General features: G+C 41.7%; 1 protein-coding gene across 1 annotated transcript; it reads right to left on the reverse strand.

The window, feature by feature from the left end:
* Positions 1–514: 514 nt before the first annotated feature.
* LOC143568112 (auxin response factor 4-like) lies at positions 515–25791 on the reverse strand. Its single transcript, XM_077054347.1, has 12 exons — positions 25414–25791; positions 25286–25342; positions 24238–24402; positions 24054–24138; positions 23522–23612; positions 12873–13037; positions 12071–12190; positions 2987–3062; positions 2705–2870; positions 1633–2315; positions 1376–1566; positions 515–817 (listed from the first exon to the last, which is right to left on the reverse strand). Exons 1-12 carry the CDS (start codon positions 25741–25743, stop codon positions 667–669), a joined length of 2280 nt encoding a protein of 759 aa, XP_076910462.1. The 5' UTR covers positions 25744–25791; the 3' UTR covers positions 515–666.
* Positions 25792–26501: the final 710 nt, after the last annotated feature.

A 26501-nucleotide genomic window follows, 5' to 3' on the forward strand; every position in this document is an offset into this window, starting at 1 on the left:
AAAAAGTTATGATCGATTAAAAATCGTGGGGGTAGTTGGGTTAAAAATGAAAATAAAATAATATATAAGTAAAAGACAAATGACCAAAATTGTAATTTTAAGGGATGGAACTTGTAATTATTTTGAAGAAATTGCAAATGCACCTAAGATTTAATGTTAGAATGACATTTTTGTGTCCTTAGTTAATGTTGTACATAATGCATTAAAGGTTGTAAATTACTTAAAAAAGCGTCTTAACTTGATGGTATATTATATATAGTATAGATATAGATATCAAAAATATTGTTTTGTATGTTATACTTAAAACATTTGTTTGTTTGCTATAGATGAGCGGTTCAAGGTTGTTGCTCGCTTACCTGTCTCTTTATTGTAATTGGATCATTTTATTTGAAATTAAGTTCCGATTGAAAAAAAAAAGGTTCAAGAATGAAAATTGCTGGAAGATTTAACCATGTGCTCACATGGGCTGCTTTGATCTCGAAGTATTTGTGCAAATGAATCAATCACTCTACAAAACTAATTTAGCACAAGTAAGCCATATTTTGTAAATGGACTAGAAATATTCAAAAGTTGAATATTAAGATATTAGACTACAACTTGTCATACCAGTTGATGCACTAAAACTTAAAAACAATTGCATAAACATATAATACGGTCGCCGGAGCGTTATTCTGGCGGTGTAGACTTAGCGGTGTCCACCATGGCGGGTGCTTCCTCCAGGCAACTGGTGTCGTCGCTAATCACACCGCCGCTCATTAGTTTCTCCACTTCTTCCTTGGTGTATATGTGAATCTTTGTAGCTATCCTTGCAAACTCACTGCATTATTAATATTATGAATACAAGTCATTCAAACTATGCAAGAGTTGTACTTGAGGTGCACAAAATACCCGGTTCCGGGCCCGACCCGGAACCGTTCCTACCCGTACCCGACTTGTGGGGACTACCTGGTAAAGGATTTCTCCCTGGAGTAGTACCCGAAACCAGAATTACCCGGTCAAAACCCGACTCTACCCTACTCGAAACCCGAAAAAAACCCAGGTACCTCCTGGTAAAGGATTTCTCCCCGGAACCAGAAATACCCAGTCAAAACCCGACCCTACCCTACTCGAAACCCGAAAAAAAACCGGGTACCTCCTGGTAAAGGATTTATCCCCGGAGCCGTACCCGGAACCAGAAATACCCGGTCAAAACCCGACCCTACCTTACTCGAAACCCGGTCAAATACCGACTATACCCGGAACTGGTTCCTACCCAACCCGGTTTTGACTTTTGCTGACCATATCCGGAACCCGTTCCTACCCGGTTCCAGTTCCTGAAAATACCCGGTTTGTGCACCTGTAAGTTGTACTAACTAATATGTGCATAAGGACTTACTCCCACGGATCGTCACCAACAACCATGATATCGTTTTCTTCATCGGTGTACAGCAACCGCCACGCACCGTCACGGTTAGTCAACACGCCTTCCATTTGAAATAGCGACTCGAGCTCGTTAATCAACTCGTGATAACTTGACATTGTAGTGAGATTGATTGCGCGTCCGACTTTATTTCCTTGTTTGTGAACCTTACAACAAGTATATTATTATTATTGCTGTTGTTGTTTAATTATATGTAATATAAATGATCTTACTTTAGTGCAACTTCTTTTGCTTAGAGCTTGAGTATCTGCTAACAAAGAAGCTCCATTTAAACGAAAACCGAATAATTTACAACTACTCGCATTGCTATCCGAGCCACCACCATCGTCTTTTTCGCTACCCGAATTGACTTCTATGATCGGGTTCGGGTCAACGGTTGTTTTCCTAAGGTCAATGGGAGCCTGAAGCTGTAGCTTTAGCCCATTAGCATTACCATCCCTTGTAAGCCCGTGTCCAAAACCGGCCCGAGTAGTCGGGAATCCGATTGTGGGGACGATAGGGGTCGGATTCGGGAAACAAAAGTTTCTACCTCCTTCGGAACCGAGTGGATAAAAACCCGGATTATTGGGTCTTTGATGAATGTTAAAATCCGTTTTCGGTGGGCCCCATGGCCCGTTTGATTTCCTAGTTAACGATTTCAACGAGCAAATTTCTTGACCTTGCAAGACCTTTGGGAATCTAGTGGTGTTAGATCCCAAAAAGGTCGGGTTTGGGTTGGCGACAATGTTTGTACTTTTTCCCGTTAATAATATCTGATTCGGAGAAAAACCCGTGTGCATTGACGGTTGTACCCCGAAGCTTAACGGGTTGCTCATTTTATCGCTTATATTTTCTTGACCTTGCAAGACCTTAGAGGATCTTATTGACTCCTCAAAGTCTAAACATCCACCCCATGCTGCCAAATAATAAAAAAAATAAAACTTTAATACTAAAGTCACAAGAAAATTTCCAAGATTCTAACTTGAGGTGGTAAAACGGGTCGGTTGGGTTACGGGTCAACACGGATTTGTGTCAAAACAGGTCGGGTTGACCCCAAACTTCTTTTTCTCCAAAGGTCTTATGTCAAATATAACTTCAAGATTTTGTATTTTATATCTACAGTAATCTAGTTCTTCGAAAAAAAAAAAATTTTTGGACGTTTTATCGAACGCATTAAAACTACGACTTGGGCTACTTTCAACCAGTTTGACCCATTAGAGATAGAAACGAAATCAGCCCGTAACATAATAGGTAACGAGTCGAAATGGCCCAAGTCTATATCTCTATTCTTTAAAAGTTATATACCAGCAACATGGTGTTCAGATGGAGTTGAATTAATATTTTCCCGCAGTTTTTTATATCTTAGCGAAGAATGAATATTCAAAATCGGCATAGAAGGACCCGAAAGATCGACTTCCCATGGAGATATTCGTTCATGATTATTATTACCAATATCTTCATCCCATCTCACCTGTTTAAAACAAACCAAAACATAAAGTTCAAACAAAAATGTAACAGAAGTTTTATTTTATTTTTTTATTTATTATTATTATTATTATTATTATTTAATGAAATTAAAATGTATACAGTTAGGCATCTCCATTTTGATTTAGGCCATTTGTAAGGATCCATGTCATTTACACCAATCACAGCACCTCTAAACCTGCAAAAATATGATCAAGATTTTCATTTGATGGACAACAAACAAATGAAGGTGTCACCTTTGTATCAAGGATACCGTAGGGGTGTGTATGGGTCGGTTTTGGCCCAAAACCATAACCATAACTTATCGATTTTGGTTATAGTTTGGTTATGGGTCGGTTAACTTTGAACGAGGTTTGGTCTTGAAATGTTTGGGCCTGTCTAAATTGGCCCACATAATGTAACCGGGCCTGAAAATTTGGGCTCGAAATTTTTTAACCACCAAATAAATTATTATTACACATATGGGCTTGAATAAATTAAGCATTTGATATTTGTAAATATTACTTAGCATTTGGTTATACGTTAACTGTGGATTTACTAAAACTCGATCGAGGCCGGTTTTGTTGGTTATATAAATATCAATAACTAAAACCGTCCTAATAGTTTCATTTTTCAAAAAATATTAAACGGCCCATCGGGTTTTGGTTAGGCTTGGTTATATCTGTTAATACAGTTATGGTGTTGGATTTTATGGACGTTTCGGGTCAAGTCAACGTGACTGACTCGAATGTGATCCGGATAGAGTTACACCGAGGGTAACGAGATAATGGCCTACTTAAAGGTTAAGTAGGCCCGACACATAAAATAATTATATAGACACGGTTATGGACTGGACTTTGTTTGATTGGGCTCAAGCCCAAGATGATTAATTGTTAAACCCTAAACTAATTATCTATAAATACATACCCTTATCTATTTATAGAAAAAAATCAAGAATATCAAATACCCTAGCTGCTACTATTCCTCCGGCGCCGTTTTCCGGCCAATCGGTTTTCCGGTGAGGAATTTCCGGCCACCACATACATCACACAGCCACCACTTATCATCCTTCAATCACCACAAGCAACATTGCAGCTGTAATCTAGCTCCGGTGTCGTTAAATCATTAAACCCCGATTTTCCGGCGAACTACTTCTTCTCCGGCGACCTCGGTTTTCCGGCGAACAAGTTCCATGTTGATTCTGCTGGTAGTTGATGCGCTGCTGGTCTATTGGTTGCTGTCTGCTACTGTCCGTCACCCGTTAGCCGCTGTCACACCACTTGCCGGAGCTCCGCCGCCGCCGCCGCCGCCGCCGGACCCTCTTTTGGTTGTTGATTGTGTCATCTAGCTCTCTCGTTAACCTTCGGTTTCTTCCCGGTTTGTATATAACCGAGGTATATCGACTACCTTTTCTATGGTTGATTGTTTATTTACTCGTTTATTAGTACTCGTATTGTTGTAATCGGATTCGGGTTTTTGGGTTTCGGTTATGGTTCGTTTTATATCGTTTAACCTTCCGCTGCGTTTTTATAACTTGTTCAAATCCTTGATTCATTAATATGGATTAATAAATATTGAAACGATATATTAACTTTTATTGTTTCGTTTATAAGCTTGATTATTAATATAGATTAATAATTATCGAAACGACATAAATAACTAAAACGGGTCTAAATGGTTTGTCTGTTTTCGTTCCGAACCACCGTTGAAACCCAACAGTGGTATCAGAGCCGCGGTTACAACGTACGAGTCGATCCCGGTTCGTTTAAAACTGGATCTACATCTTAAACTTTAAATCGTTTAAAGTTTATAGATCTAGAATTATTTTCGGGTGATTTTGGATTGGTCAAAGTTTTGTTTATTTTATTTGACCAAGTCAAAACGACCCGAAATTCGTTTATTGTGAATATGTAAATCCGGCCCCGACCTATGTGATTGATTGGTTGTGTTTGGTGTTTGAGCTTGTTTTGGCCATACGGTTGGTTCAAAAGTTGTAAAAAGGTTATTATTTAATTTTCGGTTTTCTTTTTGGCCATAAAGATGGTTCAAATTTGTAATAGGACATATTATTGTTAGTTTATAAATTTGTAATTAAGAAGACGCGAAGATAACCGAGGACGAGCTCATGGACATCTTGGAGTTAGTGGGAGTTCGGACAAGACGACGGGATGCACGGAGAAGTCCATCCTTGTGGTTGTTTGTGTTGTGAACCCCTTGACCCGATCGGTCTCCCTAATTGGCTCTAGCGAGACCGATCACCTTTTGGCCATAAGGATTTACATATTATTGTTATTTGCTATTTGTGGTTGCTTGGATTGTTTATAATAGGATTATAATATCACCAACCTAATACCAAATAAATTGGAAAATAAACATTTTTATTAACCGATTTTGTTTTGCAAATTAAAAGCGTTTTGATTTCCAAAACTAATAAGTTATTATAACTTAAAATTGGTTAGTCGTATCGCTACAAACTTAGTTTTAATAGGTTATTTAAAACTAAGTGTCTTGAGAGATGAAAGGGTTCATCTATTCGTCCCGATAATAAATACAGTAAAATTCGACTTTTACTCTATTTGGTAATTTTAAAATTTATCCCAATTTAAAACCAATAGTTTATGCCAATCCTACTACAAGTCACACTTGAGGCATACTGCGAAATTTCGAGTGTTTGGAGCTACAGCACCGCACTTGTTTTCTAGCCTATCCCATCAAGGTGAAAGCGCTTCGTTGACACATCCGGCCCTTTCACACGTCACAGTACTAGGACAACTATTACTTTACTCTCCTGTTACGTGCTAAAGCTGTCTGGAGACTTAAAGTGGGCAAAGATGAGGCTAAACCTATCTATACAGACAATCGTTGTCTCTATAGGCCTCATAACCGAGAGTTGTGCTCTATTCACAATTGACAATCGTTGTCGGTCTGCCTAACCACTTATTAATGTTGTGTGCTACAGCTGCCTTTAATAACTGGAAGCCAGACTCTCATACTCCTAATTAATTAATGTTATTAGGTCATTAATAATAGGACTACAACGTCGAAAATACTAATTAAATTTACTTTTGCTTAATTAATCAGATGTCGTCAAACGAAATTTCACCCTACGCCCTTAAGACTATCCTTTAGAAGGATAAACTGAATGGTACCAACTTCATCGAATGGCACCGCAACTTAAGACTTGTTCTCACCATGGCAAAGCGCCTGTATGTTCTCGATGGACCTGTTCCAACCGAGTTTGAAAACAACACAGCCGCTGCACGAAAAGTTCTTGACAAGCATAAGGATGACTCGGCTGAGGTCTCCTGTATTATGCTAGCCACCATGACTTCTGAGCTTGCTAAAGGCTTGGAAGATTTTGGTGCCTATGAGATGCTTGAGCAACTCAAGGGCATGTTCCAGAAACAAGCCCGTCAAGAACGTTTCGACACCATGAAACAACTCATCAGTTGCAAGATGGCAGAGGGGTCTCCCGTCAGTGCTCATGTTCTAAAGATGAAGGGGCACATCGATCAGCTCAAGAAACTTGATTATCCCATGCCCGATGAGATGGCATCGGATTTCATTCTCAACTCTCTCCCCAACTCATACGACCAGTTCGTAATGAATTTCAACATGAATGGTTGGGTGAAGACAGTGCTGGAGCTTCATAACATGCTCAAGACGGCTGAGATGAACATTCTTTCTAGGACCAATCAAGTTCTGATGATTCGATCTGCTGGTGTCAAGAAGCCAAAACCAAAGAATCGGGGTTTTAAGGGAAAATGCAAGAAGAAAGTTACTGTTGCTTCCCATGTTGCCACCAACACTAACAAGGTGGTTGCAAAGAAAAAGCCGCCGCCCTTTGAGGAGCGCAAGTGCTTCAAATGCAACCAAATGGGGCACTGGATGAGAAACTGCCCCGAGCATCTTGCTGGGATCAGAAAGAAGAGAGCAAATGGTGAAGGCTCTTCTGGAGGTATTTCCATATACGTTATTGAACTTTTCACTGTCTCTAGCAACACATGGGTATTTGATACCGGATGTGGTTACCACATCGTTAATGTGTTGCAGGAGCCTGAGAAGTGGAGGAAACTGAATAAAGGCAGCATGGAACTCATCGTTGGAGATGGGAAGAGAGTACCAGTTCTGGCAACTGGAGTATTTCATTTTACTTGTCCATCTGGCCTAGTTTTTCCTTTAAATAATTGTTTGTATGCTCCTGGCTTGACCAGAAACATCATTTCAGTTTCGTTGTTATTTGAACAAGGATTTAAGTATGTTCTTAATGGCATGGCTATTTCTGCTTACTTAAATGATATCTTTTATTTTGAGGCTAAACCTCGAAATGGTATTTATGAGATTGATGTTCAACCTGACAATAACGTATATCATCTTTCAAAACGTATCAAGACTAGTGTCAACGATACTTTTCTATGGCATTGCCGACTTGGCCACATAAGCAAGGCAAGAGTTAAAAGACTCCAATCCGAAGGTATTCTTGAATACACAGGACCAGACTCTTTTAACACTTGTGAATCTTGCTTAGCTGGCAAACTCGCCAAAGACTCCTCCACTAATAAAAGTGAACGAGCAAGTGATCTATTAGGACTCATACACACTGATGTATGTGGACCTTTTAGAACCATGACTAGAAACCATGAAAGATACTTCATTTCTTTTATCGACGATTATAGTCGATACGCTTATGTGTATCTTATGAAACACAAGCACGAAACTTTTGAAAAGTTCAAAGAGTTTCAAAGCGAAGTGGAAAAACAACTTGATAAAACCATTAAGATACTTCGATCAGATCGAGGTGGAGAGTATCTCAGCACAGAGTTCATCACTCATCTAAAAGAGCATGGAATTGTTTCACAGCTCACTCCACCTGGCACACCCCAACTTAATGGTGTGAGCGAAAGGAGAAATCGAACTTTGCTAAACATGGTTCGATCGATGATGTGTAGAACTAACTTGCCTCACTCTTTTTGGGGTTACGCCCTTATGACCGCCGCCCACATTGTCAATCTTGCTCCAACTAAGAAGATAGACAAAACACCATATGAGATATGGCATAAGGGAAAGAAACCCAAATTGTCTTATCTCAGGGTATGGGGATGTGATGCTTATATCACAAGTGAGTCTGACGACAAACTTGATCCCCGCGGCGAAAAAGTTATTTTCGTCGGATACTATTACAAGAGCGGTTATTACTTCTTTCATCCTGATACAAATACGATTTCTGTCAGAAGGAAATGCTACTTCCTTGAAGAAGAATTTCTTAGTCAAGGAACTAGAAGTGACATTGTCGATCTTGAAGAAATTCAAGAACCACAATCAACCGCTGAGGTAGTTGGAGAGTCTGATCAACAGGTTGCGTTGCTGATACATCAGACGTGAACACAAGCGTTCGCAGAAGTAGTAGGACTCCCGTACCAAATTCTAGATACTTATGTCATCTCGATGGTGCCGAAGTCTTATTAGTAGCCGAGTCTGGGGACGAGCCTACTAACTACAAGTCTGCTATCTTGGATCCGGAATCCAAGAAATGGCAAGATGCCATGAATGCTGAGATGCAGTCCATGCATGATAACCAAGTTTGGAACTTGGTTGAGCTACCCCCCGATTGTCGGGCAGTAGGGAGCAAATGGATTTTCAAGAAGAAAACCGACATGCATGGAAATGTGCAAACCTACAAAGCACGGCTAGTGGCAAAAGGTTTCACTCAAACTCAAGGTGTTGACTATGATGAAACTTTTTCGCCCGTTGCTATGACTAAGTCAATTAGGATATTGCTTGCCATTGCTGCATACTATGATTATGAGATATGGCAAATGGATGTCAAAACCGCTTTCCTTAATGGACATCTTTCTGAAGATGTCTATATGGTTCAGCCTGAAGGTTTTGTCGATCCAAAATATCCTAATAAGGTTTGCAAATTGAACAAGTCCATTTATGGACTTAAGCAGGCATCTCAAAGCTGGAATCTTCACTTTGACGAGAAAATCAAAGAGTTTGGTTTTGTCAAAAACGAAGATGAACCTTGTGTTTACAGAAAGGCTAGTGGGAGCACTATATCATTCTTCATCTTGTATGTGGATGACATACTGATCATTGGAAACAACATTCCTAAGCTTAAGGAAGTTAAGCAATGGTTGGAATCTTGTTTTGCAATGAAAGATCTTGGAGAAGCCGCTTATATTCTGGGAATAAAGATCTATAGAGATAGATCTAAGCGGATTCTAGGGCTTAGTCAAAGTACTTACATAGACAAAGTAATGGCACGCTTCTTAATGGAAAACTCTAAGAAAGGAGCTGTTCCAATGACTAAGGGAACCATGTTGAGTAAATCGCAATCTCCGGCAACGGACATTGAATCTAAACGTATGCAAGCAATTCCATATGCTTCTGCGGTTGGCTCTATCATGTATGCTATGTTATGTACTAGACCTGACGTCTCGTATGCCTTGAGCATGACCAGTCGTTTTCAACAGAGTCCTGGCATTGCCCATTGGACTGCTGTGAAGAACATTCTAAGGTACTTGAATAGGACCAAAGACATGTTCTTGGTGTTTGGGGGAGTGGAAGAGGAGCTCACTGTAAAGTGTTACACTTATGCTAGCTTCCAGACTGACCGAGATGCTTCTCGCTCACAGTCGGGTTTCGTTTTCACTCTCAATGGAGGAGCTATTTATTGGAAGAGCTCCAAGCAGAGTGTAGTAGCGGATTCTACCACCGAATCCGAATATATAGCCGCATCTGATGCTGCTAAGGAGGCTGCTTGGATGAAGAGATTCATCACCGATCTCGATGTGGTTCCGAGTATTCCCAAACCAATCGAGATATTCTGTGATAACACAGGTGGTATTGCTCAATCCAAAGAGCCAAGGTCTCATCACAGAACCAAGCACATTCTAAGGAAGTTCCATCTTATTCGGGAAATATTGGAACGAGGTGACATCGTGATAAGCAAGGTAGACACAGATCAAAATCTAGCCGACCCGTTCACTAAGCCAATGACTCAGGACAAACATGATTAGCATAGAGATGCTATCGGGCTTAGACTTGCTAGTGATTTATTTTGATTTAGTATTTGGATGTATGAACGTTTTATCAGTTGTACCTTTCTGTTCACTTTTGATTTAATGGTTAAATGCAAAGGTTGAATGATACAATTGTGTTCATTTTAATACGTTTAATCAATGAATATTGTATTCTAAATTATCCGTAGTTGGTCATACCCGTGGGAACGATTCTGAATTAAGACTATTTTGACTTTGGACTCAAGTAGTTGACTTCCAAACTCACAGACCTCATTATGAATGACGTTGGATGTAACTCGCATCAAATCATCTTCATGGATCTTGATCATAAGATGTTTTGATAATAGTATGCTCATTTAGTATCCTTAGACCTGAGTACATATTAGAACTTTCGTTTACCGAGGGATATTCTTTGATCATGACAACCGCTTTTGTGTAACTGCCAGCCATAAAGGCATTGATTGGGAATGTTCTGGAGTTCAGTGGGAGTTGTATGTAGTCAAGATGAGATTCTGTACTCTTACATTAAAATGTAACAGTTAGACATATTGGCGCCCTCGTTGATTCAAACTGGTAAAGTGTGAGGCCTCACCCAAACTAACTGTGTGTTTGATTGGACCACTTTGACTCTATATCGAGAATTACAATAATTGAACGCCTTATGAGATTGATTTGATCCATGTCTCACTGTTCAATTAATGTCTTATACAGAAAGGGTAGATGACAACGATTACTATAAATTCATTATCTTGCAATAAGGTATTCCAAGATACTTTGGTTATGGATTTAAAATTGTCATATTCGGTTGGGGACAGCTATGTGTAGCTAGAACGCCTCTGGCTGTCATCGTTGTGATACTTGACCCAAATACGTCCAAGTGGGAGACTGTTGGATTTTATGGACGTTTCGGGTCAAGTCAACGTGACCGACCCGAACGTGATCCGGATAGAGTTACACCGAGGGTAACGAGATAATGGCCTACTTAAAGGTTAAGTAGGCCCGACACATAAAATAATTATATAGACACGGTTATGGACTGGACTTTGTTTGATTGGGCTCAAGCCCAAGATGATTAATTGTTAAACCCTAAACTAATTATCTATAAATACATACCCTTATCTATTTATAGAAAAAAATCAAGAATATCAAATACCCTAGCTGCTACTATTCCTCCGGCGCCGTTTTCCGGCCAATCGGTTTTCCGGTGAGGAATTTTCGGCCACCACATACATCACACAGCCACCACTTATCATCCTTCAATCACCACAAGCAACATTGCAGCTCTAATCTAGCTCCGGTGTCGTTAAATCATTAAACCCCGATTTTCCGGCGAACTACTTCTTTTCCGGCGACCTCGGTTTTCCGGCGAACAAGTTCCATGTTGATTCTGCTGGTAGTTGATGCGCTGCTGGTCTATTGGTTGCTGTCTGCTACTGTCCGTCACCCGTTAGCCGCTGTCACACCACTTGCCGGAGCTCCGCCGCCGCCGCCGCTAGACGCCGCCGCCGCCGGACCCTCTTTTGGTTGTTGATTGTGTCATCTAGCTCTCTCGTTAACCTTCGGTGTCTTCCCGGTTTGTGTATAACCGAGGTATATCGACTACCTTTTCTATGGTTGATTGTTTATTTACTCGTTTATTAGTACTCGTATTGTTGTAATCGGATTCGGGTTTTTGGGTTTCGGTTATGGTTCGTTTTATATCGTTTAACTTCCACTGCGTTTTTATAACTTGTTCAAATCCTTGATTCATTAATATGGATTAATAAATATTGAAACGATATATTAACTTTTATTGTTTCGTTTATAAGCTTGATTATTAATATAGATTAATAATTATCGAAACGACATAAATAACTAAAACGGGTCTAAATGGTTTGTCCGTTTTCGTTCCGAACCACCGTTGAAACCCAACATATGGGCCAGTCGGTTTTATGCACACCTCTAGATACTAGAGGTTGCAAAATAAGCGGCCTAGGCAAGTTGGGTATCGGGTCAAAATGCATCGGGTTGACCAGTTACAATATATCATTAAACAAATTATATTATTTCAATAATAAATATTTTTAATAAACTGATTTTGATGGTTTTACTAATTTACCCATTTGACCCGTTAAAGAAAGTTATAACCCGAGTCTACCAACTAACAAGTAAATGGGTCGAAATCGCCACCTCTGAACGATACCTTCTTTCAGGAGATTCATCCATACTGAACTTCATCTTGAACCTTGTTCCAATGGTTATCATATTGCTAATGCAGTTCATATATTTCGCATATGGAACAACAAAATCGGCCCGGTTAGACCTGCATTGCAGTTATAAAATATATAAGCAAAAGGGGTTTGATTTAGATGTGTACTACTATTTTTTTACTGAATATATAAGTACTTTTCATAAAGAGTAAACTGTTGTTTTCGTCAATGTGGTTTGTCCAAATATGTGGTTTTAGTCCAGTATTTTCAGATTGCGATTTTCGTCCCCGTGGTTTCATTTCACTTGCTATTATACCCGGATTCATTAACCCCCGTTGAGTCTGGTCGTTAAACCCATTAGCGTACCCTTCACTTGAGGGGCAGTTTTGTCCTTTTTTCCTCAAATACACCACAACCCCTCACGTGCGAGGGGCTTGCGAATTACGACTGGGGTTTATTTGGGGAGAAAATGGCCAAAAATGCTCCTCATGTGAAGGGTATGCTAATGAGTTTAACGACCGGACTTAGCGGAGGTTAATGAATTCGGGTTTAATTGCAGGTGAAATGAAACCGCATGGATGAAAATCACAAGTTTGAAACTATTGGACTAAAACCGCAGATTTGGACAAACCACAGGGACGAAGACCGCAGTTCACTCTTTCATAAATTATTTATCAAAGTTTTTTATTATTTTTTTATTAAACTGATAAATAATAATTTTAATTTTTTTTAATAATCATATAACCGGTTCAGTAACTCACATCCAAACACCACCTTAATGATCCGAGATTTTACCTAGGACTGTAAAAAACATCAAAGGTGGTGTTGGTAGACACTGCATTAGCTACAGGGGCAAGAATGTCCAAGTAGGATTTCGAGTCGGGCATAGTTGTCTTCGGAAGAAAATTTCTTGGTCGAGTGGCTCGTCGAGTGCCTAGCCTTAGTTCACCATCTTTACCCCTAAAATAACCAAAAAAAATATATAAAATTAATAAAACTAAAGGTTATATGTTACTAAATGTTTTAAACTTTTTGTTTACAAGCGATTTAATTTAATAACCGAGTATCGTCATGTCTATAAATAAATATAACGCAATAATAAACGCTTTCGAAGAGAAAGTTTAAAGCAAAAGTAAAAGAAAAAAGATATGATTCTTTCTTCATTTTCTTGCTACAAAAAATGAGCACCATTCCCTTAGAATATGCTTAAAGTGTTTCAAACACTTCCATTGTTTCCTTTATCAGACCAAAAGAATACTCTTCCAGTTCTTGTATAGTTGTATGCATTCACATTACCAGCCCAATACATTTTTGTTTTTTTTAATATTTTTTTGTAATTATTCCTTCTGCTATCTCAGTTTTAACCAAATAATCCATCCATAAAAGGTATTGGCTTTCTAAATAATATATTGTTTCTCTTGGTGTTTATATGTCTATAAACATATATGTATGTGCTTATGTGGTTCTCACAACTGTCAACATAATATTGGTTCTAATATAAAAATGCACATATATATATATATATATAGGATCAAGATCATGTGAGAACCTGAAGAAACACTAACCGGACCCCGGGCAGATTACGGGTAACCTGGGGGTTAGATAGATGTTTCCCACGAGGGGTTAGACCCGGTAAAGATGGTTCTTCTGATAACCTGCAAAACAGACACCGTGAGCTTGTCCCTGAGAAGGGGGGGGGGGTTCCTCCTTGTGACCACCCTCCGGCGTGAGAATCAGACTAGATTTCTCTTTAAATATAAATATATATTAAGAGATTGCTAGAGCAGATATCAGGTATAATATGATAAGATATGTTAAGATATGATAAGATGAGATGGTCATACCATTTGTGGTATTTATAGCCGAAGGTAGGTTTCCAAGGAGGTGTGGCCGGCTGCAATAGTATTCCTGTTCTACCAACAGTGGCCTACGCACGTGCCCTGCTGGTAGTTGGTGGGTAGGCAGCGGCTGATAGTGACCAGGCCTGCTGTGTACTATTCCTTTTCCACCAACTGCCGGCTATGCACGTGGTATGAGTAGGCAGCGGCTAATAGTGACATACAGTACAGGAGCATGTTGCTCGCCATACTGTTGTCAATAAGCTGTCGTATCTTTAGTCAGATCTTTTGCCCATACCTCGTCAGGTACAGTACAGAAGATCTTCCCGTATCGTACGGACTGGCTTATTTGGGCGGGAGTATTCCCCCTCCCGCCCTTGTGCGGGATTGTTCCCGGCTTTGCTCATTCCTTCAGGTGACACTGAGTGATTGAGAGCTAAGTGCCTTGTGCGTGTAGCCTTGCTGCGAGGGTGGCCTTCCCTGATGGCTTGTATCCGAAGCTGCGGGAACAGGCGGAGTCCTTCACCATTGGGAGGCATTTCCTGCGGGAACAGCTTGCGTACTGCGCGTAAGGACGTCACGTCTCTGAGCATGGTGGGTCCTGCGGATCCAGTTGGTTTCTGCGCAGACGTCCCTCTTCAAGGTGAGTCTTGCGGGTCCAACTGGGCTCTGCTGGGACCTACCTCTTCAAGTCCCCCCAGTCCAATGTTCTTCTCATGAGTGTTTAATAAAGTGAGGTGAACTTTTGGACTTAAGCAAAGGGTTTTGAAAAGGGGTTTTTAAGGTTTTCCATGGGGATTCTTCCCGCGGAAGTCCTTGTCACTTGCAGAAATTCCCGACTTTCCTGCTTGATCTTTGGGTATGATGCGGGTAGGTCTGTAACCTCCTCGCAAGTCAGGAGCGTTGAGTCCCACTTGTGTGGATTCTCCATGAGGTTTTGGTAGTTTTGAACATAGTGATCAATTATGTTAAAACCACCAATTCCATCCTGGAGCTTCAAACAATGTATTTCTCGACGTTCCCGCTATGCGGGGATGTTATTTCCGTTTCCGCCAGCATTGCCCAGAAGATCCTTCTTGGTTTCAATTCCCTGCGGAGCGCTAGGTATGTGAAGGGTTTTGCCTTAACACTGTACCCGCGCTCGTCTTACGGTTACTTTACTTCCAAGGTATTCCTGGCGTCAATTCCCTGCGGGTGCTAGGTATGTGAAGGGTTTTGCCTTTACACTGTACCCGCACCCGTCTTATCGTTACTTGGTTGCCGAGGTATTCTTGGCTTCAATTCCCTGCGGGTGCTAGGTATGTGAAGGGTTTTGCCTTTACACTGTACCCGCATCCGTCTTACGGTTACTTGGTTGCCAAGTTACTTGGCTTCAATTCCCTGCGGGTGCTAGGTATGTGAAGGGTTTTGCCTTAACACTGTACCCGCATCCGTCTTACAGTTACTTGGTTGCCAAGGTATTGTTGGCTTCAATTCCCTGCGGGTGCTAGGTATGTGAAGGGTTTTGCCTTAACACTGTACCCGCATCCGTCTTACGGTTACTTGGTTGCCAAGTTACTTGGCTTCAATTCCCTGCGGGTGCTAGGTATGTGAAGGGTTTTGCCTTAACACTGTACCGCATCCGTCTTACGGTTACTTGGTTGCCAAGGTAAGGGGTATTTTCCCGCTTACTTTTGAATCTTTTTGAATTTTTTTGAAATTCGAAGAGTTGGTGAAAGGATAAGAACAGTCCAAACCTCTGAAACGTCGTGCGACGGTTTCTTCTGACTGTGTCAGGATGTGCAGGAAGTTATGGTGACGTGACAGTACATGGTCATTCCAGACGCTTTTTCAGGCGCGTGGTCACGATTTTTCGGGCGCGTGGCCGCGAAATTAATGGTACGCGTCCTGTCAACAGCTGTTGCCAGCTTGCTTTTTGCCACGTGTCATAGTTTCATTGCACCTTTGATTTCTCTCTCTTCCGCATTAAATTCATCGCATTAATTGCGATTAGTATATAAAGGGGGAGAGGGTTCTTTGTAATCCACACTTTCACTCTTCTCTTCATCTTCAAAACGATTTCCGGCGAATACTCATCTTTTCAGTCGAGCATTCCCTTGAAATCGTTTTCTTCTTTCATCTGCAAGATGTCTTCACGTGATCTCGAGTCTGCAGCCGATGACAAGAGTACTGCTGGCGAGTGCCAGTGTGCTCTGCCTGTCGATCTGTATCAGTACGTCGTCAGGAAGTTCATGCTCGAGTCTCTCGAGCCTGAGTTTCCTGAACCCCATCAGACGGTGTACGATGCCCCCAGAGGCAAGATCGGGGTATATGCTGCATTCTTTGTTTATGGGAATCTTAGGTTCCCATTGACAAAGTTTGTTTACCGTGCCCTTGAGAGGCACGGTGTGCACCTGACCGAGGTGCATCCGATGGCGATTGCCAAGGTTCGCCACTTCGAGTGGGTGTGCCGGATTCTGGGCATTGAGCCCTATGTCGACCGCCTGATGACCTTCTACTCTTGGAGGTGCATCCAGGGGTGGTATACTCTGATAACCCGGATTAAGGGTTTGAAGATTTGCGCAACCGAGCGCAGTCTTCGCTCGTGGAAGCGGGAGTTCTTCTACATCTCCGCTCGCGCCATCCCCCTTGCCATGAAATTCAAGAATGGGCAAGCACTTCCCAGCCTTCACGCCTCCAACTACCAGGAGGCGGAATGGTTTGCGAAGATATCCCGAGTCCAATCTCCGGTTTACCGGTTTGCGGAGTCCGGGATGGTGATGCTGGGGATGAGCCGGGTGTGGAAGGATGCGGATGCGCATAAAATCCCAATCGTCCTTGAATACGGTTCGAACTCTGTTCCTTACGGTATGCTATGTTTCCTTTTGTTGATTTAGAATTTCTTCTAACTTCTTTCCTGTTTATTTCAGAGGGGAACGACTTGCAGTCGCTCATGTACCCGCGGGAGGCTGACGGTCCCGCTCGGATGGGTACTCGCGCTCTAGACGAGAACGAGTTGCCCATCCTAGAACAAACGGCGGATCGGTTCGTGGAGGTCTATGCGCTAGGCCACGAGATCCTTAGCGCCAGGCGGCCAGGTAAGGCGCTATTCGACCCTCGACCCCTCAATGTTGAAACCACTGCTGGAATTCCTCTAATCGTATGTTCTGATGAGGAATCCGCATATGGTCCTCCGTTGGTGCGGAAGAAAAAGGCTGCCGGCGGGAAGGGGAAGGAGAAGGTCTCCACTGCCGATCCGGCGCCTCGGTCTGATTCGGAGACCGAGAGCGAAGAGGTGGCGGGGAATCCCGGTGGTGATAAGACCGCCGCTCCGGAGGCTGCGACGATTGTCACCTCCGGAGAGCCAAGGATGACAACGGTGACCGGCGTGAAGAGGCCGGCTCCATCGGGTTCATCCCCGCCCGTCCGCACTTTCAGGCTCAAGAAAACCCGTAAGTACAAACTTCCTTTCTTTAACTTCATAGCTTAATATCATTAACACTTATCTTCTCTGTGCAGGCGTGGATGTTGACGCATTCCAGGGTGGAGCGCAGAGTATCCCTCCGCCCATGACGGTAGGCCTGGTCAGCCTACCTGAGGCGACGACCCAGGCGCCTGCGCCTGCTTCCGCTGGTTCAGTTGCTCACTCCATTGAGCCGACTGTTCCAGCTGTGATGACGTCACCGCCGGCTGTGAGTGCTATTTTTACCGCATCTTTCACCGAGCCGGCGGTTACATTTGCTGCGGATTCCGCGGCGGCGACCGCGGCGGCTTCTACCATGCCTCCGTCATCGGCAACGACGGCCGAACCTTCAGGTATGCATGGGGCTTATCGCCAACCTCTGCCTCCTTCCCATCTGCCTGACCTCTTGGATGGATTTCCGTTGGGTTCAGGTGATGGGTTTGGCAGCTATCGGCCTGTTATTGACCCTACAGGTGCGTAGGGTTCTTTTGGCCCATTTTATATATATTATTATTATTTTTTTTTTTATCATCTTTTCCTAACTGCTTTATGTTTTTTGCAGTGTCGGTTTCCAATGAAGTGTATGTTCCACGATGGAACATTCGCCGAGGAACAACCCTTCGCACCCCTGTGGAGTGCGTGGAGTGGGCTCGTCACGCTGCTCCCAGTGGTGCGTTGGGGGAAGCCATGGCTAGCTACCAGGAGGGTAGGCTAACCAATGAGCTTCGGGTTCTCCTGGCCCGGATGCAGCCGAGCGTCGAGCTGCTTTGTCGTGAAAACGACAAGTTAAAAGCAGCTCGCATTAAAGAAGTAGCTCAGGCGCGGGCTGTCCGGGAGGAGAACCAAAGGCTTGCCGCAGCTGCTGCGGAAAAGGAGAAGGCCTTCAAGGCCCTCGAGGTTGAAGTTCAGGCCCGGCTCGAGGCTCGTTCCAAGGCTGCCCAAGCTGTTAATGAACAGCTTCGGCTGGCTAAGGAAACTGCAAGGAACGCAACCGAGAGGGCCACCAAGGCTGAAGCTGTTGCTGAGCCTCTACGCGTGGAGAATGAAAAGCTTAAAGCCAAATTAGAGGCTCTCCAGCAGGCTCATGATGCCTTGGCGATGGAAGACGTCAAAAAGCTCCAGGAGATCTTGGACCAGAGGGGGGTGCTTGACCATACTGAGCGGAAGCTAAAGGGCGTCGAAGAGGCTGCGGCTAAAGAAGTGTTGCTTGCCAACCTCAACAAGAGTGAAGCCGAACGCGCCCGTAACGAAGCTCAAGCTGCCCTCCAAGAAGCTCTGGTTGCCAAGGAATGGCTTCTTCGAGAAGCGTTGTCTCAGGTATGCTTTTCATTTCTTTACGCTTTTCTTTGTAGATAGAAAAGGTTTTGATACTTGTATATTTTCTTGTAGGTTGTGCATCGGGTCTTCTCAGAGACGTCTTATGACGATGCTATGAGCGCAGCCCTCAACGCTTCTCACGAGGATGGGGAAAAGGCCGGCTTCCTGCTTGGTCTAGGGTTCGTTGAGAAAGGCATCCCGCCTTCCAACTTCCCTTTGTACAATGTTGATACTGAAGCTGTTTACGACCAAGCAGTGAATCAGTACGCCGCATTCCCGCATCCGGTGGTGGAGAAGGTGAATCAAGTTGCTGCTGCTGATGATGGGTTAGCTATCCTTAAAGCTTTCCTTGAACTGCCACGATCTACTGATGGTGCTGGTCCAAGTGGAAGTGGCCCTGAAGCCTGATCCTGAAGATCCCTTCCCACTGCTAGGATAGATTTAGCTTGTATAGATTTATTTTCTTGTAGGCGGGTAGTTACCCGGCCATTCTTGTAATGAATCATTGTGAAATATAAATCTTTTTGCGGGTAAGACCGCTACTTTCACTGGATTCCTTGCTTTATAAACGTTATATGACTTGCATACTTTAGTTTAAATTAGCAATTTTCCAAGTGTAGAATAAGTTAACCTTTGAACGTGGTAGATAATAGGTTGAAGTTTTGCTTCCTCTTTCGTGATTGTGCGGGTAGGACCGTCACTTGCACTTAGTAGGATGGTTAAACTTTACCTACATCTGACCTGCGTGTAGGTTTTCCTCATCTTTTCTGAGGATAAGTTAACCTTTGAACGTGGTAGATAATAGGTGTGAAGTTTTGCTTCCTCTTTCGTGATTGTGCGGGTAGGACCGTCACTTGCACTTAGTAGGATGGCTAAACTTTACCTATATCTGACCTGCGTGTAGGTTTTCCTCATCCTTTTGTTAGAAATTCTCTGTTTTGAGTAACCGTTCGACGCGCGGTTGTTAATAGGTTAGTGTTCAGTTTCCTCTCATGATTCATGCGGATAGACCGGCACTTTCATTTAGTGGGACTGAACTTTTCCCCTTCAACTGACCTGCGTGAAGGTTTGCCGTTTTTTGGGTTTATGCGGGTTTTGCCGCCTTCCCCACGCAACGACTTTCCACGTATTTATGCGGTGAAAACCGGCATATCCGTGTTGAATAAATTAACCGTTCGACGCACGGTTGTTAATAGGTTAGTGTTCAGTTTCCTCTCATGATTTATGCGGATAGACCGGCACTTTCATTTAGTAGGATGACTGAACTTTTCCCCTTCAACTGACCTGCGTGAAGGTCTGCCGTTTTTTGGGTTTATGCGGGTTTTGCCGCCTTCCCCATGCAACGACTTTCACACTTATGTATGCGGTGAAAACCGGCATCAGTGTTGATAGTTAAAAGTATAAATGTAAAATCATCAGCGTCGATGTTCTAAGGAGAATCATTTCCATTAGAAGTGGCTCTTGGCCTTTACAAATTTGGAATTGATCTACATGCAAACTGTGTAATTGAGCTCCCTTCCATGTTGTTGGGATGGGAGTGCCATCGAGCCGATACCTGGTTCGGGATCTCGTTCTTTACGCAGCATGTAGTCTCCATATTGAAGCTGCAATTTTATTCGTGTTTTCCCCAGCTGGGGTTCTACACGCATCAGCCTGCTTAGCGTTCATTGCGCCACGAGGTGCGCGAGCGTCCCATCTCTGACAAATGCTTCGACCATGTCCTTTACGTCTGTGCATTCTTCAGTGTTGTGGCCTTTTGTCCTGTGAAAGTCACAGTATTTGCTCCGATCGGCATTGGGACGATGTCGGATTATTGGAGGCTTTGGCCATGGGAGCTCCTCAGTGGCGAATATCTCGGTGACGCTTTTGGTGAGCGGCGTCCATCTGGAGTTCTGGTTCGACTGTACGTTACCCCTTCCGCCTAACCGATGTTGCAAGCCGGATGAGGTGTCAAAGTTTACCCTTGACTGCCAAATGCCTAGCTTCCGCTTTTTGTTTAATCGGGCGGTAAGGACGTTGTCTTCTCTTGTTTCTGGGTGTAGAGGTTTGTGCTCTGTGGGAGATCTCTACCCAGTTGCTTCTCCGTTTCCGCAAAGCGTTTAGCTGCTGTCATGATGGCATCCCATGTGGATGGCATGCCATCTTTACCCGTTAAGGTGCGGATGAGCTCTGGGTCGTTCGCGCCCTGAATAAAAGCAGCGCGAACAAGATCTTCGCTAATGTTACCCAGACTTAGCTTCTTCGAGTTGAAGCGAGTGATGAAGTCTAGCAAAGATTCATCTTTTTCTCGAATGCACTTGAGGATTGTCCATTGCTCCTCGGTATACTTTCGTTGTTGGCTGAAGTGTTGGCTAAACTTCTGTTGGAAGTCAGCCCAGTCGTAGATGTGGTTGACCGGTAGACGATCGAACCACGCTCTAGCTGGCCCAACAAGCGTCATTTGGAACATGTAACACCACGTGGGTTCCGTCCAATTGCTGACGGTTGCCCCCGCTATGAATCTGTTCAAATGATCGTCTGGATCAGATATACCATCATAAGTGCCGATGTTGGACATCTGTTTGGCACTTTTTGGGGCGATTGCTTCTGCAATGTCCCTTGCAAATTTGGACGTTCCCGCATTTGCCACAGTTGGTCTGAATGTTTTGGAGAAGTCACGTGGACTTCAACCTGTGTTTTTTGGTTTGAAGGCTTCTCCAAAATGCCTTCTCGGTTGGGAGTCCGTTTCCTTACGCTTCCCTTTTGCCCTATGGCGAGGGTTCGCGTCGGAGTCGGATTCCTCCGAGTCGTCCAAGTATTCTTCGAATTCGTCAGCCTGTTGGACGGAACGCAAGCGTTCGTCCAACTCAGCTTGGAATTCCTTTTGACGTGCCTCTGCCCATGCCTTAACTTCATCGAGTGTTTGGCGGGGGAGTCTTGTTCGTTTCTCTAACTGGGTATCGGTGAATCCCAGTGAGCGATTATTTACTGCACTTGCCCCAGCTTGGGTAACTGGGGTAGTGTTCGTAAAATTTACTTCACTTGCCCCGGCTTGGGTAACCGGGGTAGTGTTTGTAAAAACTGTGTAGCCGGTATTCCCCCCAGTAGCTGGGGTTGTGGTTACCGGAGTTTCTTTAACCATCTTTCCAGAAGTTTGAAAAAACTGGAGAAAAATGAAGTTCTTGCTTTTATGCACGGATGGCGCCAATGAAGAAACACTAACCGGACCCCGGGCAGATTACGGGTAACCTGGGGGTTAGATAGATGTTTCCCACGAGGGGTTAGACCCGGTAAAGATGGTTCTTCTGATAACCTGCAAAACAGACACCGTGAGCTTGTCACTGAGAAGGGGGGGTTCCTCCTTGTGACCACCCTCCGGCGTGAGAATCAGACTAGATTGCTCTTTAAATATAAATGTATATTAAGAGATTGCTAGAGCAGATATCAGGTATAATATGATAAGATATGTTAAGATATGATAAGATGAGATGGTCATACCATTTGTGGTATTTATAGCCGAAGGTAGGTTTCCAAGGAGGTGTGGCCGGCTGCAATAGTATTCCTGTTCTACCAACAGTGGCCTACGCACGTGCCCTGCTGGTAGTTGGTGGGTAGGCAGCGGCTGATAGTGACCAGGCCTGCTGTGTACTATTCCTTTTCCACCAACTGCCGGCTATGCACGTGGTATGGCAGTAGTTGGTGAGTAGGCAGCGGCTAATAGTGACATACAGTACAGGAGCATGATGCTCGCCATACTGTTGTCAATAAGCTGTCGTATCTTTAGTCAGATCTTTTGCCCATGCCTCGTCAGGTACAATACAGAAGATCTTCCCGTATCGTACGGACTGGCTTATTTGGGCGGGAGTATTCCCCCTCCCGCCCTTGTGCGGGATTGTTCCCGGCTTTGCTCATTCCTTCAGGTGACACTGAGTGATTGAGAGCTAAGTGCCTTGTGCGTGTAGCCTTGCTGCGCGGGTGGCCTTCCCTGATGGCTTGTATCCGAAGCTGCGGGAACAGGCGGAGTCCTTCACCATTGGGAGGCATTTCCTGCGGGAACAGCTTGCGTACTGCGCGTAAGGACGTCACGTCTCTGAGCATGGTGGGTCCTGCGGATCCAGTTGGTTTCTGCGCAGACGTCCCTCTTCAAGGTGAGTCTTGCGGGTCCAACTGGGCTCTGCTGGGACCTACCTCTTCAGAACCATTTTGGACCACAAAAAACCCAAAAAAAAATCATAAAACAAAAAAACGCAAAAATGAAAAAAAGTAAAAAAAAAATCAAAATTCTTATTTATCATCCTGGTTTCATAAAAAAAACGTCTCGGTTTAGCTAAATTATACATATATGTATAATATGTACATGTATGTACATACATGTTTTTATACACATACGTACAATTTAAGGTAAATGATAACGTACATACGTGTACATTACGTAACTAGAGATTAAATGAAATTATACACATGTGTATAATACAAAGTGTTTTTTTCAATATGAAACCGGAATGAAATATAAGAATTTTGGTTTTTATACTTTTTAAAAATTTTTGGTTTTTTTTTGTTTTATAATTTTTTTAGAAATTTTTTTAGTGGTCCAAAATGCTTCTTAAAGTTCTCAATTTATAATTGGTTCTCTTAGGATCCTTATATATATATATATTGTGTAATTGCCTCTAAATGGAATCTTGTTTCTCTTGGGGTTTATATGTCTATAAACATATAAACATATATTATGAGTTTATACGGTTCTCACAACTATCAATATAATATTGGTTCCGGTATAAAATTGCAGCTATATATGCATTTTTGTGTGTGCTTCTTTAATTTACTTGGAAAAATGTATATAATTATATTGAACTGTATAATGATACCTTAGAAAGAGAACTGCATCACCAGAAACAAGATTCTTTTGGCTTACAAATATGCACCATCCGGTGGTAAGCAAATGTCGCCTCGGCTGACCTGAAAAACATCACCCGATTCTCAAAATACAAGTTATGTTATTAACTAATGATGGAAAATGAGTATGGTTGGGTAAAGAGTGACCCGGGTCCGAGACAAAATGAGTAATTTTGTCCAAAAATATATTTTTTTTTTCTTTCAAATTATTACATTTTTATGTAGAATTAGTGTGTCAGATAAGTTTACAAAAGTTGTTTAATTTTAAAAATTAAATATAACCTACGCTTTATAATACGCTACACGTTAAATATATTTCTCGTGTGACTTTCGACATGTGCACTATTTTTAACCATTTTTACCTGAACGGCCTACATGGCACGAACAAACTCGTTCATAAGAAACCGGTCGAAATTGTTACTAAAAATCACTAAAAAAATGACAGAATTTATATATATATATATATATATATATATATATTATATATATATCAAAACTAATTACCTCTATAAATGTGTCTAAATTTCCATTCAACTCCATGAAGGTCCTTTGCAACTAACTCTTGGTTGGGCCTCTGCTGCTTATAATCCTAAAATAAAAATAATGCAGTTAAAAAAATTAAAACTTTTGAAAATAAATTAAACTAGTTATAAAAAAAATCTTTAAAATTATAAAAAAGAAATTATACCAAAGGTGGGAAACAATCTTCAGCAGCTCTTCTAGGCACAGAAAATCCACCATGAGTAGATGTATCAGATGCAGTTAAGGTTTTGCAGAACATTTGAGGAGTTGATTTTGTGAGTGCCACATCACCACCTTCTTCTTCACCTTCTTGCAAATTCTTACCATTCCACTACACATCATCATCACCATAAAAATCAAAACTTTATTCCATTTCTTTTCAAGAAACTACTCAAATAGAAAGCAATTATTTTTTTTTTGCATAATTTTAATTAAAATCAAAACTTTATCCTCTTTTAATGCAAGAAACATAACAAAAATTGCATTGAGCTAGTAAAAGACAGAAATTAATCAAGAATAAACAAATTCTGCTTTTTGTATACTTTAAATCAAAACTTCTACAATTTAATAAAATTAAGAAGAATTATAATAAACAAATTGTGAACAAAACATACCTCTTGTAATGGGAGAAGTTTGAGTTTTGTATAAATTGCATCATCACCAAAAAAAATTTAAACTTTACTCCATTTCTTTTCAAGAAACTACTCAAACAAAAAGCAATTAAAGATTTTTTTTTAATTTTTGCATACTTTAAATATAAATTTCTGAAATTTAACAAAATTAGGAAGAATTATAAGGAAAATGTGAACCAAAGTAAAATTCTTTCCATCTCACTACACATCATCATCACCATAAAAATTAAAACTTTATTCCATTTCTTTTCAAGAAATCACTCAAATAGAAAGCAATTAAAGGAAAATTTTATTTTTTGCATACTTTAAATACAAATTTATGAAATTTAACAAAAATTAAGAAGAATTATAAACAAAATGTGAACCAAAGTTAAATTCTTTCCATCCCACTGCACATCATCATCTCCATAAAAATCAAAACTTTATCCTCTTTTTATGCAAAAAACATAACAAAATTTGCATTTAACTAGTAAGGACAGAAAATTGCATACTTTAACCAAATTTTCTTAAATTTAATAAATTTTAATAAAATTTACTAAAATTAAGAAGAATTATAATAAACAAATTATGAACCAAACATACCTCTTGTAATGGTAAAAGTGTGAGTTTTGTATAAATCTCATCATTCTCCTTGTTAGCCTGTTTCAAGACTTTTGTCAAACATCTAAAGTCAAAAGTCAATGAGCAAAAAGTCAAAGTGAACAACTTACAAGCAATTGAACATCAACAACTTTGCAAAAGATTTGAGGGTCAAGACCAAAAGTATGTATTTCATTAAGTGAAAATTGAATACAAGATTGTGAAGCAATTTGTTCCAAATGACCTTGTGAGAAATAAACCACCACATTTTCTTTATTTGGTAGAGTGGTTAAAGGTCCAGCACAAGCATGCCAAAGCTCCATGCAAATTGAAGCTTTTGAATCTTTTGATGATTTTAAGGTGGAGTTTGAGGAAGCAGGTAAAGAAGATGAATAATAATCTTGTACACCATTTTCAAGAAAATCAAGATTCCCACTTGCATGGTTTAAATCAATTTCCATTAGAAATGGTTATAAGTTTATGAGAACAAGTGGTTTTTTCTTGAAAGGAAAGATGAGGAAAGATTAGTAATAAAGGTTCGATTTTTAGGTGGAGAAAATTTCAAGATTCTTGTAGGGGTTAAAGAAAAAAAGGAAGTGAAGTCAAATCACAAACCATATGACATGTTCTTTTTATGGTACCCAACAAGATGATGAAAGAAAAGGGGATAAAGTTGATCAAGAATTGAGGGTATGATTGCGACCTCATTATCTAGTTTTGAAAGCTAGTGCCCTTAAAGGGGGGAAGGGGGGGGGGGGTGCTGAGAGAGAGAGAGAAGTTTAGTGAGGGTCAGGGGTGGTCGATCTTAGTGATGGGCTCTGGACAAAATTTCGGGTTGAAAGAGGGTCGATGTCAAAACTTTTATAGGGTAAATCAAGATTTTTAAGATATATATACCTTAAAATTTCACAGGGTCGGTCGACACTTACACCAAAAGTGTAGGTCCATCCGGGGGCGAAGTATACTTAGGGCCCGGGGTGGTCCAGGCCCCCTATGTTTTTTGCGCAACAGTGTAAATTTACCCGTTTTCGCCCGAAATTTTTTATACGTAGAGTAAATTTAGCCGTTTTCGATCGAAAATTTGAGCCCGGCCCCCCTCGTTTATGAATATTTTTAATACATTTTGAGTCCGCCCCCAGGTATCTTCGTCCAAGCTTCGCCACTGGGTCCGTCAATGGGTGGCCTGACCCCACCTGTTTTTTTGCGCAATATTGTAAAC

Source organism: Bidens hawaiensis, unplaced genomic scaffold (assembly GCF_021521415.1).
Source record: "Bidens hawaiensis isolate Kalapana, Puna unplaced genomic scaffold, B.hawaiensis_p1.1 tig00023811_1, whole genome shotgun sequence".
NCBI classification, from domain to species: Eukaryota; Viridiplantae; Streptophyta; class Magnoliopsida; order Asterales; family Asteraceae; genus Bidens; species Bidens hawaiensis.